The 16591-nt window shown below is 38.7% G+C and overlaps 1 protein-coding gene across 1 annotated transcript; it reads left to right on the plus strand.

Moving 5' to 3' along the window:
* Nucleotides 1-274: 274 nt before the first annotated feature.
* Nucleotides 275-16305, plus strand: LOC117292290 (sodium- and chloride-dependent GABA transporter 1-like). The gene is made up of 13 exons (XM_033774335.1): nt 275-476; nt 2466-2597; nt 3030-3363; nt 4038-4176; nt 5749-5883; nt 8209-8312; nt 8490-8614; nt 9181-9293; nt 10208-10342; nt 12098-12200; nt 13596-13696; nt 15322-15489; nt 16171-16305. The coding sequence occupies exons 1-13, from the start codon at nt 275-277 to the stop codon at nt 16303-16305; spliced, it is 1926 nt and encodes a 641-aa protein (XP_033630226.1).
* Nucleotides 16306-16591: the final 286 nt, after the last annotated feature.

Genomic DNA, 16591 nt, shown 5'->3' on the forward strand with positions numbered 1-16591 from the left:
TTTTTTTTAGGGGGGGGGGAGGACACACAAACATGCCCCCTGCCCCCCCCCCTCCCCGCGATCGACGCCCATGCTGTGAAAGAGAAACGCTACCACGGTGAGAGAGAAACGCATGATGACACAAATGGGCTTCCGTAGTCATGCACACCACTGTATTATAGTTCGCTCTTAGTGCGAACTTCGATCTAGCGTAGGCCTACATTCAAATGAAGGTCTAGAACAGCGTTTACTAAAAATCAACACAGATAGCGCCAAAACCATGACCCGAGTCGACATGGATGAAGTTATTGAAACGCCGCGAGCAATCAATGATGTTGGCGAGGAAGTCGGTTCGGCTGGTTTCACTCAGAAAAGGGCGGGAGATTTGCGGGAGAAATGGAGTAATAAGTTGGATTTCTTACTCGCGCTGATTGGGTTCTCCGTCGGCCTTGGCAATGTGTGGAGGTTTCCGTACTTGTGTTATAAAAACGGAGGAGGTATGTTTGATTCTAATAATTAATTGTTTCACCCACCAAGAGAGATTGCTTGAAAATTGTGGAAAAAACTGAGCCTTTGTACATATTTTTGCTGTTTTTGAAAACAGGAGAGGACAAAGTTGTTGGTACTTCTTGTTGATGCTGACATCATGGGAACACATTAGTCTCACATAAATTCCCACACTAATTGTATAAATCAATTCAGGCATCGTCTTCAATTTATTTTTATGCAACAAGAAAACTTATTAATTTCTTACCTTTTTTTCAAAATATAATAGAAATGGCTGTTTACAAACTGCTTTCAACCAAAACTACATAGTGTACATCACATGATATGCAAACTATTGTTACTGGCCTCACAATTCGATGCTTCTATAGGTCTACAGCTACGTTAGAAGAAGTGAAACAATATACCAAGCATTCTGGTCAAAAGGATAACAGTTTGTTGTCGCCACAACTTTCACAGCGAACCGTAAACCAATGCACACAATCACAAGAAATTCTATAATATGTAGGGTTCACACAATGTAACCGAGTTAGTGACACCAATAATGCAACTATCAGCGCACACACTGTACATTATACTGTCACCAATACCTACATAGATATTCAGAAATACCTACTCAAACTGGGAAGCCACACTAAACAGTGTATTTTTTGGGCCAACTTAAACGGTCCAATTTAACACTTATAGATCTCAAGTTATAGTGTAAATGCAGTATGTTAGGCCTTCGTTATTGCATAGACCATTCTTATTCCACTATCAATGGTGGCGTATTAAAGATCAGTGAATACTGTGAACGCTTGCGACTTCAGCCCAGTGTAGCTAAAACAGTATTCAGTGTTTTTCACTTCCACAACGCTACAAGTGACCAAGAAAATTGTTTGAGCCACACCCCCATACCCACTTATCTTGGCATCACCCTGGACCGTAGACTCACCTTGAAACCTCACCTCCAGAAAGTAGCTGCCAAAATCCGGACCAGAAACAACTTGATCCACATACTCGCTGGTACAACCCGAGGAGCTAAGACAAGGACACTCCGCTCATCTGCTCTAGCCCTCTGCTACTCAGTGGCTGAGTACTGTGCTCCAGTCTGGAGGAACTCTGTCCACACAACCAGTCTTGTTTACGTCCTACTAAACAACACAATGAGAACCATTACTGGTGCCGTTCAAAGTACAAGGACAGATTGGCTCCCAGTCCTGAGTCCTCCGGACATCCGAACATTCATGCTGGTCTGTAAGATCCGATCCAACTCTGAGCTCTCTCTCTTCAGTGACCTCGACTCCCACGTCTAGAAACCCAGTCTGGCCCAATGTTTCGGACAGTGCAGTGACCGCAGAAGATCTATGGTGCATGCGGTGGCGAGACTTTACCAACGTCCCGCACAAGTTCCTGGTCGCTGACCCCACCATCCAGCTGCCGGGAATAGACCTCTCCCGCGGCCATTTGTGCCTCTTGAACCGGTTCCGTACCGAAGCCTACACAAGTGGAGCTTGTTTCTCCGCTTTGTGATTGTGGCGAACCCCAGATGATGCGTCATGCGATAGCTGACTGACCACTCTCTCTCACCTAGATGGTGGCATCGAAGCCATTCACCTTGCTGAGGACATTTTGTCAGTTGGCAGACGTCTGTCGCGTACTATAATGTCAATTTAGACGCATCCATATTTGACATCTTCCTCTTCTCATATTGTTGTCAGTTTGTTGGGGATCATGTCTCATCCCATCATAACAGCATGGACCTCCAGCTTGAGCGGTGGCTAGCCAACTGAGGCCATGACCTGATGGGGATGTTGAAGTCTACCAAATCTCTCTTCAAGACATCTTTGAAGCGTAGTTTGGGACGTCTGACTGGTCGGTCTCCATGTTCGCGGACTCCAGTTTAGCATATGACATCATCATCATCAATGTCATTTACCTTGTAACTATTTTATACACAATTTTACCTCTTCATTGATTTGAAACAAATCTTATTCTCACAGGTGCGTTCCTTATCCCGTACCTGATATGTCTGGTTGTTGGAGGTGTACCTCTACTTCTCTTGGAGCTAGGACTGGGTCAATTTATGGCCCAGGGAGGCATTGGCATCTGGAAAATCTCCCCACTCTTCAAGGGTAAAAGTTATTGTATAGGATTTGAAGCATTGCATGGTGAAGTATCAATATATATTTGGTTTGCGATAACACCATGTGTGTCTACTTGCCAGGTAGAGTTTGTTCTTAGAGTTTGTCTTTCTTTATTCTGCTACCGCGGAGTAGATTTCTTTTGATGTTCGGGATACTTTTTAGACCAATCCTAGAACCGACTCCGCAGTAGTGTAGTTAATTATGATCCTATAAGCTAAATTAGTAGTCTCAGCAAGTAAAGAAAGACAGTTCTCTAAGAACAAACTCTACCTGGCAAGTAGATACACACATGGTGTTACCGCAAACTATAGATTTATTTTGGAGCGTTCTTTCAAATTTGTTCAGGAAGACCAACTCTATGCAGAAATGTAATAATCCACGAAGCCAATATTGTATGTTTGTCTTTGAATTAATTTCCAGGTATTGGGATAGCCAGCGTTATCCTTGTAACTTTTACAAACATGTACTACAACGTGATCCTAGCTTGGTCTCTTTACTACTTGTTCATGTCCTTCGCTGCTGTGGTGCCATGGTCCCACTGTAACAATCCATTCAACACAGATCTCTGTAAAGATCCAACTGGGTATGGTGTACAGGGAACTGACCTCTGGAGATGTGACCATACCTGGAATAATGAAACTGTTCCATCTGTAGTATTTGTAACGAACTTGACAAGCAACGGCACCGGGGCTGACTTGGACTGTTCGGTGTTTGAGGACGTCAAGAGAACGAGCTCAGTAACAGAGTTTTGGGAGTAAGGTTTTATTTTGTCATGTTTGTTTATTTTCAGTGATAGAGAAGTAGATGAGAAAAATGTAGTGCTGCCTTTTACTATTGCCCTTAAATTGAGTAGAAAAATGATTAGACGTTTTGTTTGAACAAAAGTATTTCAGGTGAGATTACAGTTGGTACAAACTCCTGCTTTTGTTATACATTTAAAGACACTGGACACTATTGGTAACTGTCAAAGACCAGTCTTCTCACTTGGTGTATCTCAACATATGCATGAAATAACAAACCTTTGAAATTTTGAGCTCAATTAGTCGACGAAGTTGCGAGAGAATAGTGGAAGAAAAAAACCCATTGTCGCACAATGTGTGTGCTTTCAGATGCTTGAACTCGAGACCTCGGCTGAGGTCTCGAATTCAATTCAAACATTTTAGTGAGAAATTACTTTTTTCTTAAAAACTACGTTCAGAGGGAGCCGTTTCTCACAATGTTGTATACCACCAACAGCTCTCCATTGAACGTTACCAAGTAAATTTTTATGCTAACAATTATTTTGAGTAATTGTTTGAGTCATATTTTTAAATGTGGACGAAGTCTTTATGATATTAAAACATGGAATTGAATTTGCCTTTTGATATGTTAAGAAGTCATGCTTTCTACTGAAAGGGCAAAATAATATTTAGATTTCGTCTGTTTCAGGCGAAAGATTTTACAGATTCATCTGTCCGACGGCTTACATGACATTGGTTCAATAAACTGGGAGCTATCACTATGCTTGGTCTTAGCATGGACTGTTGTTTATATGTGTGTCTTCAAAGGGGTTAAAAGCTCTGGCAAGGTAAGCTTTAGAAACCACACTCACACAACTTTAACAAGCTGTTTTTAAGCACACACAATTTAAATTGGCACGTACAAATCTTATTTTATCAGAAATATGTTTTGTCCTATTTGTAAAAAGTAGAGTAGGCCCTACCTTTGATTTTTTCATGTCATTTTCATTTGAGGTGTACAATAAAACTAACAAGTGAAAATTGAACATTTCGGGGTGGTAGCGTACACATATCGTAAAGAAAAGGGGTTCGCCCGCTGTGTCCTGGTTTGATTGGCTTTGTATTCCGCCACAGCAAGCACCTTGTAAACCATTACATGATCTTATGTAAAGGGAAAAGTCTTAAAAAACGTACCTCCGCATACCTTGCAGAACCAATACTGATTGTTGAGGCGCCATGACCTTAATTGAGTAACGGATTTAACAGTAACGAGAACAATAAGATACTTCGTATATGGGTCATTCAGTGTTTGACCAATGCACTTTTTACCTCATGTCTTCCGATTTTGGTAAAAATTGCTGTGCCTTTAGGTCCTTATGAGCAATGAATGTACACCAATTTTAGCCTGATCTGAATTACAATGTTGTCAGGGCAGAAACTAAATTTATTAGTGTGCATATTTTATTACCACGTGAATTTTCATCACAAGTACAAACATTTGAATTAAAAAATAGAGAATTGCATGCTCAAATCTAATCTTTTGTCAACAATAAATTTTGTTGAAAGTAGGTCACCGTGATATGTTATCGTAACCTATGACCCAATTTATCGTGAGAAATTTCACAACCATGAACAATTTTAGTAATTTTAGAAGTGTTTTTTGGGGGGGATTTAATATTTAAAGTATATTAGTTGACTTGTTTGTAACCAACCAACTGTACCCACAAAAAAATGGTCAAATTTAAAATTTTGAAGAGCTAAATGTTTTTTAGTGGATTCTGATAGAGGAAGACGTGCTCTATCAAGTGATTTGTATTTTGGTGATTTTTGGAATGATACATTTAACTATTTTGAAAAGTTGGGTCAAAGGTCACGATCACATATCAAAGGTCACGGTGACCTACCATGGAGGTAGAACAAAACAAATTTGACAAAAGAGCCATCCAATTCTCATTGATTTAATACCGAATTTGCATGTATAAACACGGTTTGAATATTTTTTACAAAAAAATGGTATTTTACCCTAAAAACGTTAGATTTTAGTGGTTTCTGCCCTGACCACATATTAGGTCGGATCGGGCTAAAACGAAAATTGTGTGCTTTTATAGATAGCACATAAATTTTATCAAAATCGGATGATGTGAGGTAAAAAAGTGCGTTGGTCTGACACGGAATGACCCATTTAGGGATACCTCTCCAACATGGTGCGACACCAGTTTGCCGTATTGTGTTTATCAATACTTTAAAGGACTATTTATATTTATTTTTTTTAATTCTGTGTTTTTTATCAGTGATGCACACTGGGTGGAAATTTTCATGTTTTTAATGTGATGTGTATAATAAATTGAATTTAGTTCAATTCAATTCAATTAAATTATTGAATTTTCTTTTTTTCCCCTTTTTTTTTTACCAACCCAAAGGTGGTTTATTTCACTGCAACGTTCCCGTACGTTCTGATCACCATTCTGTTGATCAGAGCAGTTACTTTGGAAAACGCCTCTGAAGGGTTGGTATATTACCTAAAACCTAACATGACTAGGCTACAAGATGGACAGGTAAGAAACTCTTAGAAGCAGTGGACACTATTGGTAATTACAATTCAAAACAATTATACGCATAAAACTTACTTGGTAACGAGTAATGGGGAGAGGTTGGTAAATATAAAACATTGTGAGAAACGGCTCCCTCGGAAGTAACGTAGTTTTCGAGAAAGAAGTAATTTTCCACGAATTTGATTTCGAGACCTCACATTTAGAATTTGAGGTCTCGCAATCAAGCATCTGAAAGCGCACAACTTCGTGTGAGAAGGGCGTTTATTTTCGTTCATTAATATCTCGCAACTGCGACGGCCGATTGAGCTCAAATTTTCACAGGTTTGTTATTTTTTATGTTGAGATACAACAAGTGAGAAGACTGAAAATTACAAATAGTGTCCACTGTATAATATTGTAAACCCTGAAGATGATTAAATTCTACCTATTCCATGTACACCCTTCGATTCTATAATAAATGGTTCTCGATAGTGGAATATGCCATTGACGAAGGAATCAAAAGCCAACCGTTATGTGGAGCCTCCTTTAAAAGAGTCATTATCTCTCAATATGTCACATATAATAGCTTTACACAATTTCCTCAGATTTACATTAAACTTTCAAACAGTTTGAACTTTGAAGATAATGATAGTAGAAAGCTTCCCTTAAAATAGTACTTGCTGATGTGCTGTAGTTTTTGAGAAAATTTAATGAGTAAAACAATGTAAGAAACCCTAAAACTATTTTAGTATCAGTTTTAGCATGTAAAAACGTACTAACCTGTTATGGTATTTTACCATAACATACAATAACTATCTACTACGTTTTTACATGCAAAATAATTTTCGTCTCACTGACAGACTGATACGAAAATGCTTTTCATGACATTGTTTTACTCGTTTTTCAAAAACTACAGCCCCTCAGCAAGTAATATTTTAAGGAAAGGTTTCTACCATCTTTATCTTCAAACTGAGTAGAGTTTAATGTAAATCTGTGGACATTATGTTTTTTGTTAAAAAGGTACCCAAATCCTACTCGGTCCACTATTACATTGTAAATTATATGCATTCTGTAATGATGTAAATTGAATTGAAAGGTTGGGATTGCCTGCATACACTCATCCAATTCTAGTATAAAGTTAGGAGGCAATGTTCTCAGGGCAGTATAACGAGTGCATGTGGATGCGCTGCCATGGGAACCTTATGGAATCTGTGCCTGCCTTTAACACTGTAAAAGGGGTCCACTTCGTGTTAATTTGTGTGGGTATTGACCAGGCTGTCCTCGCAATTTAATTGCCCCAACATTTACTGGTACCGCTTACAAATATTATGTTCAAAACAAAAACGGCATTGGACAGTATAAAAACCGATGTCTGACTACCTTTTCAAACTGCCTATTGCAGTACAACATTAACGTTTTATTTCTGTGGGCGATTTAAGAAAGTTACCCTCCGATTTATGGTCAATGTTTGTGCCAAACATTTTTTGCCTTCGGAGAAAAATAGTAACAAATATATGACAGTTGAGGTCAGCCCCTCGGCAGTTGTTCACTTCAGCCAATTGATAGAGCAATCAAATTAATAAATTAGTTTAGTCAGGTGAGGTTAACGGTAGCACCATGTAGTATTACACACTTAATCTGTACTTTTTAATCTTTTCATCTAAAAATTACTGCCCCGTAAAGATAATACTGCTCCAAAAACCTTTTATTTCGACTTTGTTCACTCAAAGTAGGTACTTCATTATTTGTGTACAACCAGCTCCATTCAAGTCCATAATGATGTCTGTAAAGTGATAACCACTTTAACTCAGCGCTATACAAAATTTTCTAGTTACAAATTCAAAGAAATTTGTAATAGAGCATTCACTTTAAAATGATTTTAAATCAGAAAATATAATCCGACACAATGGATGAATAGGTGTCCTGAAAATATTGTGTCCTAAGAAAATGTATTACCGGGTAACTAAGTTTACCGTCTAAAAAACACATTGCTGTATGAACTGCATAATGTGCAGAATGAAATTGCCTAGTGCTGTAAGAACTGCATAGCGCTGTGTGAATTGCATAATGTTGTATTTCTGTGTGGCATTATAGTGCAATATAAAATTGCAAGGTGCTGTATGAATTGCATGGCGCTGTATTAATTTAATGGTTCTGGTTCTGGTTCTGGTTCTGGTGAATTACTGCCCAATCTCCACATTACCGGGATGTAGCGCATGAGACTGAGCAGCAATGATTTACATGAAGTGATGTTACACCCCCCCCCCCCCCCCCCCCGATGATGTTATGTATCAATTGATTGGTGCTTTATGAACCATAATACATCTTTTTCTTATTTCTGTTTAACAGACGTGGCTAGATGCAGCAACTCAGGTTATGTTTTCTTACTCTCTGGGGCTTGGCAACATGGCTGCCTTGGGAAGTTACAACACTTTCAACCACAACTTTTTCAGGTGCGATTTCCTATCTATAATTATTAACAAAACAATTTGATTAACTTTCAAATAAAACTACATTTAAAATAAGCAATGATTTAAATAATAAACAAGTTTGATTTCATACTGTGAATTTGTGAGTTTCAATCACGATAGTTAAGTATGTTTTTTTATGTTTTATTCATCATTTGTTAGGGATGGCATCTTCTTTGCATTGGCAAATAGTGGCACCAGTCTGTACTCGGGCTTCGTGATTTTCGCAGTGCTTGGATTCATGGCTGGTAAACACAACAGCACTGTGGCGGATGTAGTCAAATCAGGTATTCAACTGCAACATTATGTTCATCTTCGTCTTTAGGCTTTCAAATTCAATATCGTTTTCAGTCGTTGTAGTAGATTTAGGCAATCAATACGACTGCTTGAAACTTTTTACATCAGTTTCTAAAGTCTTGTTCAAATAGTACATTGAAATTAGGAGCAGTTAGAGTCTACATATTATGACTGAACATAATATATTCTGAAATCAGTATTTCGTCATATTATGATGGTCAACTTGTGTCAGATATCACAAACATTGAAAGAAAAAGCAACAAAGGAAAAAAGTGGTTTTGAACCTTGATCTAATTCGTTTATAGTGACGTCACGTACCATGTCGTTCTTGCTTTGCCCTGAGCCGAAGTTTCACTTAAAGTCACCTGGAAATATATATTTTTTTTTTTTCATTAGAGTATATGCTTATGAACAATAAAACAAGTTTTTTAGTATTGTGTTTCATGGCTTATATGTTAAACAAAAAAGATAAAGTTGTTTGGGGGGCTGACTCCGCCTACCCCTACTTGATAATGTTATATTCATATGTTTATACGATTCCTTTTTTATTTTTAAGGTCCTGGTCTCGTCTTTATGGCCTATCCAGAAGCTATTGCACAGATGCCATTTTCACCCTTGTGGGCCATCTTATTCTTCTTCATGATACTTCTGCTCGGAATAGACAGTCAGGTACGAGCACAGAACGAAATGAATAAACGTATAGTAATGTTTAATTTGTAAACAAGATGAAGTTATCCCGCCAATTTTAGCAACTTTCTTAATGCATTTTCAGATCGTTTGTAAATGCTATCAAATTGAAACATGCCTGTTTATGTCAAAAATCAATATCGTTTTGCACCTCATGATTTCTATCGTTTCAATAAAGGTCGTCTTGGGGGAAATCGAGACTAAATTTTCAGTTCACGTCCAATGTTTATTCTACCTATTAATTTGATAAACTGTAGATAACGTTAGATCAAATCAGTATTGTGTGTGAAAAATGAAAGAAACAAAGTCGAAACGTAAAATGGGCAACAGAAAGTGCCGTTTTCGGCATGAGTGCAAAAGTATGTGTAACGGTGTCCCCGAAATTGAATGAAACTCACAGCAGTACTTCAATAATGAAAGCAAACCTCAACCATGACGTCATGATGACGGCTCCACGATTACACGTATACATGTATGTTATAACTAAAACTTGTGAAAATGTTACTTTCACGGTCCAAACCAGAAAACATTGCCAGCCTCGTTTTGAGATTTCCGGCATCCCAGGGAATTTCATCCGCCGGAGATTTTGTCCCTCATTTTTATGGAAAACTAACATGGGCTGGAGGAGAAAGAGTCAAAAGAGGGCGCTATCAGAAGGGGTCATAATCTCCTGCCACACCGGCTCTAAAATTGTTTATACGGCGATGTGTTACTTAACCATTGAAAACAACACCATTAATTTTTTGTGGTTCAAAATCATACCTTAGTTTTGAAGGAAAGTATCTAACAATCACAAAACTTGTTTTGCATACTAAAAATGCAGCTCCTATGGGCGTCTATTCTATGAGAACGCATAATGATGACCAATGTCCCAGCATTTTCTTTTTCTATTTCAGTTTGTTGGTGTAGAGGGTATGGTCGCTGGTCTTCTTGACTTCTTGCCTCGTTTTCAAAAAGGAAATCGTCGGCCATTGTTTGTACTTGCTGTGTGTGCATCATTATGCATAGCCGGTCTTCCAATGACTTTCAATGTGAGTGGTTTAATGTAAAAACTATAGACAAAATAAATTCCATCACATAGATCTTTGGTTCAAAGTTCACTTTCTTTAACACTAACATAATTAATTTATGTTCACATCATATCTTCACAAACAAGTTATTCAACTTAAAGACACTGCATCCGATTTCACGAAATGCTAGGATTAATCCTAACTCGAGTAAGGACGAGTAACCCGTCCTAACTTAGGATGAGTTCAATGCGTCCTACGTATTGGATACGGAACTGAACCCGTCCTAATAATTAGTCATGAGATTAATCCTCAGTTATGAAAGGTTTGGTGAAATCGACGGCTGAACACCTTTGGCAAGTGTCAAAGACCAGTCTTCTTACTTGGTGTATATCAACATATGCACAAAATAACAAACCTGTAACAATTTTAAGTACGATTGGTCGTCGAAATTGCGATACAATAATGAAAGAAAAACACCATTGTCACACGAATATGTGTGCTTTCATATGCTTGATAATCAAGCATGTGTCTCGAAATCAAGCCTTGATTTCGAGACATCAAAATCGAATTCTGAGGTCTCCTCGAAATCAAATTCGTGTAAAGTTACTTCATCGTCGACAACTACGTTACTTCAGAGGGAGCTGTTTCTCGAGTAATTACCAATGGTGTCCACTGCCTTTAAATGTTTCTCAGTCCGAACACCATTGTTCGAAATGATAATAATCACTACGTTGTAGTCAGATTAGGATATAATACGTGCACATTAATTTGGAAGTTGATTAGGCAATGTTGACACTATGGGAAAAAAATTCTATCTAGATCCAGAGGAACATTTTAACGACAATATAAAACTACACTAAATCAAAGTTCATTAATACTGTAATAATTGGCAGCAGACTTACCAGGTAAATTCCATTGTTCTCGGTATAGTGCGCATGCTCAGAGCTATGTAAACAATGGAAATTTTCCTGGTATGTCTGCTGCCACCTAGCGTTTAAAAATCTCCCATTGAAGAACTCTCTAGAAAGTTTGAGTTCACAGTTAAAGTAAAATTGTTCTGATAAACAAGAAAACCTATCAATACGGCTGCGACTTGAGGTTATCGAGGCTTCTGTACATCAAGACAGGTGGGGTTTCTTGCAAATAGCCTGTTCAGTTTTGAGGAAATTCGGATTGACAGAGTGAAGTACGAGTTGCATTTCGGAACAACAAAAACACATTTTTATGAACTAGATCTTCAGTTCTGTATTTGGGGGGGGGGGGGTTATTCCTCCCCGTTATTGCCATAATATTTATTTCGTTTAAATTGCCGTATTTAACGAGGCGATTGAACACAATCAAATACGGCGGTACAAAACAAAAATAATGATATTAGTCATTGTTTTCACGAAGAGGCAATTCTGCTCCTTTTGCTGGACTTTCATCTTTGGGGGAAAACCGCGTTTAAAGCACGTCGAGTACCAAACCGAATTGTGTCTGTCCGTGAAAACTTAAATTATTTATTTAGGTGATGCTATTTACTTTCATTTTAAAAATGGCAAATCGAAATGTGGCTGTTCGTGAAAATGGAAAAACTATTAACTTTGTTAATAGGTCATTATGCTAATTACTTCAACTTTGAATCAATTGAAACACATGTCTTATGATAACATCCAAAATATGCACAAACACAGGTTTACAAAAAATGTATGAATTTTTTGAAGATTTGCCTCTCCAAACGTTAACGATATATTGCCTAATTCAATGTTGTTTTGTTTGATTGTTGTTATAATATAGGGAGGCATGTATATCTTTCAAATGATTGACACGTATGCTGTCAGCTGGTTTGCAATACTATGGGCAACATTCTTCGAAGCTGTTGTTATAGGATGGGTGTATGGTAAGAACAGAATCCAACATGGCTTGACGTATCATTATTTCCCATTATACGCACACAAGCTTGTATACGTCTGCAATCGTGGAACTCCTATGGGAGACTTTTGGGACGCTTGGTGGCAGCAGATTTACCAGGCAAAATCCATTGTTCTCGGTCATGTGCGCACGCGCAGAACTACGTAAACAATTGAAGTTTACCTGGTAAGTCTGCTGCCACCTAGCATCCCAAAGTCTTCTATTGTCCCTCTTTTGTTTATACTCTTTCTAACTTTTTTTTTTACAACAGCTCCCATTGGTTTTGTACACGTTTTTTAAAAACCGTTGACCTTAATCGTGGACTATACTCTTTTGTTCTGGGTCCCTGGTTTAATTGTGTATACCTATACCCACCCAACCTTTGTGAGGTACTGCTATTGTTGCTAAAGTCTTCCCTTTTTCTAAAGAATCCCCTTATGTGGTCTAGGTTGGACAAATATTTCTCTTGTGGGGTCTATTGTTGAATTGGCCAAAAGCCCACAGAACGGCACTCCATACGTCCACAAACACACCCATTCAATACACAAATGCATCCTTGTGGATCATTTATCATATTCCTTTGTCCCTGCATCTAACAGTTCCCCCAATCTAGTAGTAGAGTACACATAAACGGTGGTTTGAACTGGTTGCTGATGCTGGACCGGGGATGCGTGGAAGGAGACCATCAGAGTTTCCCGAGAAGGCGTCGGCTGAAGACAACCTCACGCTCAACTGACTGGCTGAATTGTGTGTGTTCTGTATTGGACATTGTTTAATAGTCGGACATTTTTATGGACTTGACAAATGTTTCGGTGTAAGAGCACAGTGATGTCATAATGTTGGGTTTTGTTATTTTTATCGAAGATGGTTTGTGATTTATCTAAAAACATCATTATTAAAAGGCAGTAGTTACTCAAAATAAGTATTAGCATAAAACCTTACTTGGTAATGAGTAATGGGGAGAGGTTGATAGTATAAAACATTGAGAAATGGCTACCTCTGAAGTTCGGTAGTTTTCAAGAAAGAAGGAATTTTCCCCGAATTTGATTGATTTCGAAACCTCGGAATTAGATTTTGAGGTCTCGAAATCAAGCAATTTGTGATTATCTCGCAACTTCGACCAATTGAGCTCAAATGTTCACAGGTTTATTTTTTGCATATGTTGAGATACACAAAGTGAGAAGACTGGTCTTTGACAATTAGCAATAATGTCCAGTGTCTAATATAAAATATACCCGTGTGTGAGAAATAGATTTGCGATAGTGGTTTAAGACGTGTGTGTTTCCTGTCAGTTATTGGCCAATATTGACTTGAAGAGAAGACCCAAAATTTGAAAATCTTTTTGCCTAAATATTTCAACTTGTGTTGTTATCTCTGTGAACAGGAGCCGAGCGATTTTATCAGAATTTAGAAGACATGTTAGGCTGGCGCCCGAACCCTTATTTGAAAATATGCTGGAAGTTCGTGACACCTGTGTTCACCATGGTAAGCAAGGTTGGGTATAATGTAATACATGAATGATGGGTAAATTGTTATTACTGTGGCCAGCCATAAGGTCCATCCAGAGCAGTCAAGTCAAAGTTTACAAACGTATGACCAATCAGTCTGAACATCGGGGCCAAACTTCATGGCTCTGCTTTCCGTAAGCAAATAATCGGCGCTTACGGAAGCAGGGAATTATGTGCTTACGTAAAGCGTATTTCACGGATTAGCGGGGAATTTCGGCTTGTGCGCGTGCGTATACCACGCTACTAGGCATCCTACGCTAACACAGCTAGCGCGGATATTTGGCGATTGCAGGTAAGCGGCCAATGGTAATCGTAAGTGCAGAATTCGGCGCTAAGCAGAGCCATGAAATTGAGCCCGGTGAGTTGCTTGTCGAGGGGCCGGAAACCAATATGAAAATCTTGGTCAGTCTGTCAAAGATTTCATTTTTAAATGGTGAATATTGGTGCTTCGAGCAATATTACTCCTAGTCTTAGTTCCAAGACGCTCAAGTTGTGTTATAGTCACGAATCATGTAATCCGACTGAGGAGGGCGTGCGCGATTTGGGGCAAAGTTCATTGATAAATAATTATTGTTCTGTGCGTTGTTATACCGATCGTTGAATCTCGATGATTATTGCTCCTCTGATTTTTTCTCCTCTGACGTAGGCCCTATTGAAAAAAAAAAAATCCCGACCGACCGACCCTCCCGATTTTTGTTTATGCCTTATTTGTATACGGCTCTGCGGTTACGGGAATGAGAGCGCCCTCTAGTAGCGAGTTGTTATTGGGGTGATAGCGGTTTAGATAGCGGTTAGGTTTTCGTGACTACACAACTGGGGCGTCTTGGAACAAAGACTATACTCCATCTAGTCAGTGGAGAAAATTGGCGGGCGTTTTGAGCAAAAAAAGGCTCAAATAATACTATGCTGGCAAACTTATTGCATGTCATTCTAAACATTCGGTAGATTGAAAGCCACGTGATATACAATCATCTCACTAAAAACGTTAAGCACATGGCGTCATTTTGGAAAGTGCGCCCTCGCTTTTGGGTTCAAAACGGGGTTGTTCATCGGCCAATCATGTTCGTCGCGAGTATTAAAGGAACACGTTGCCTTGGATCGGACGAGTTGGTCTTTGACAAGCGTTCGTAACTGTTTTTTTTATAAAATGCATATGAGTAGAAAGATGTTGTAAAAGTAGAATACAATGATCCACACAAACATGCCTCGAAATTGCACGGTTTCCTTTTACCTCGTCGACTAACACGGTCGGCCATTTATGGGAGTCAAATTTTTGACTCCCATAAATGGCCGACCGTGTTAGTTCGCGCAGTAAAAGAAAAACCACGCAATTTCGAGGCAAACTTGTGTGGATAATTGTATTCTACTTTTAAAACATCTTTCCAACCATATGCATTTTATAAAAAACGGTTACAGACGCTCAGTTATGACCAACTCGTCCGACCCAAGGCAACGTGTTCCTTTAAGCGCGTTTCCATTGCTTCGTCGTCGGTTTACCTGTAAGATAGCAGCTGGATGACGACATTATGACTTATTGAAAGAGAACGTTCATGATTATTAAAACTGATCTTCATTATTTGGTTGTCTTCCTGTCTAACCCAGGGCGTGCTCATCTTCAGTGTAGTTTCTTACAAGCCTTTGAAGTACAACCATTATGAATACCCATCATGGGGTCAGGCACTAGGATGGTTGATGGCATCCGCCTCTATGATGCAAATCCCAATCTTTATTGCGTATCAGATGGTAACCACAAAAGGAACATTACGTGAGGTAAGAAACCCCCCTTCAAATATCTTTCCCAGTGTATGCAGAAGGGTCGCCGCCCTCTCAAAATTAATTCAACCATGGAAAGTTCAATGGCTCGATTTTCGCCGATAGAGTTGTGTTTTTATCGTTAATTTTATTTATTGGACGATTTTTGACAGATGATGCTTTTCAAAACAAAAACAAACAAACAAACAAAGCATGTTCGCATAATGCAACGGATAGTGCACAACATTCATGTAACTTGCAGCATTCTGATGGACGTGAGATAATGTTGGGATCCCGATTATAGTTCATTATTTTTGTTTTTGTTTTAAACTACGAATTATCGTTGGCAGATTTTTAAAAAACGAATTCCTGCAATACCTGAAATGAAAGCCTATAAATTTCTGGAATCTATATAAAAACTAACTAATAGAATATAAATCTAACTTTGGGGGAAAAGGTAAGACCTTAATTTAAAGAGTATTTGTCCTAATATTTATATATGTAACTGGTAAACTGCATGAATTTATTTTTTCTTTATGCTCTGAAGCAACTGCTAAAACCCAAATGTCAATAAAACATCATATGGGGGAATTTGAGACCCCTGTGTTGCACTGTTGAGCATTATGTTTTGTGTATGCCGTTATTACAAACAAAGCTGACACGGTTTTATGTTCTTGATTGAATTTCTGTGCTATATAGCGATGGGTTTTACTGACCACACCTCGCCAGTCTTACGAAGAGGTTCCTATACCGACCCAGTCTATTGAAATGTCTAGTACAAATCAACTGCATTGTACTAATGGGAAGTCCAGCGCTCCAGACAAAGATGTCTAATTGCTACACCTTCCATACATGGGGTGTCATGGCCGAGCAGATAAGAGGACCGAACTCAGCTTCTGGTGTTTCTGGTGGGTTCGAATCCCGGTCGTGACACTTTTGTGTCATTGATCAAGATACTTTACTATAATTGCTTCTCTTCACCCAGGGGTATAAATGGGTACCTGTGAGGGTAGAGGTTGATATTGTGAATGAAAAACTGTTGCCCAGGTTGTATACTTCCAAGGGAGCTGAGAAACATTAAAAGGGATGTTATTGGCCCTATGACCAGGGCACCAATGTA

The sequence above is a fragment of the Asterias rubens genome, chromosome 1 (assembly GCF_902459465.1).
Source record: "Asterias rubens chromosome 1, eAstRub1.3, whole genome shotgun sequence".
Classification (NCBI taxonomy): domain Eukaryota; kingdom Metazoa; phylum Echinodermata; class Asteroidea; order Forcipulatida; family Asteriidae; genus Asterias; species Asterias rubens.

Excerpts from the sequence above, each read along its gene's own strand:
- LOC117292290 (XM_033774335.1), top strand. The coding sequence starts at position 275 with ATGGATGAAGTTATTGAAACGCCGCGAGCAATCAATGATGTTGGCGAG. Across the intron at positions 3,364-4,037 it reads TCAGTAACAGAGTTTTGGGA|GCGAAAGATTTTACAGATTC; the intron begins GTAAGGTTTTAT and ends CGTCTGTTTCAG. Across the intron at positions 10,343-12,097 it reads GTCTTCCAATGACTTTCAAT|GGAGGCATGTATATCTTTCA; the intron begins GTGAGTGGTTTA and ends GTTATAATATAG.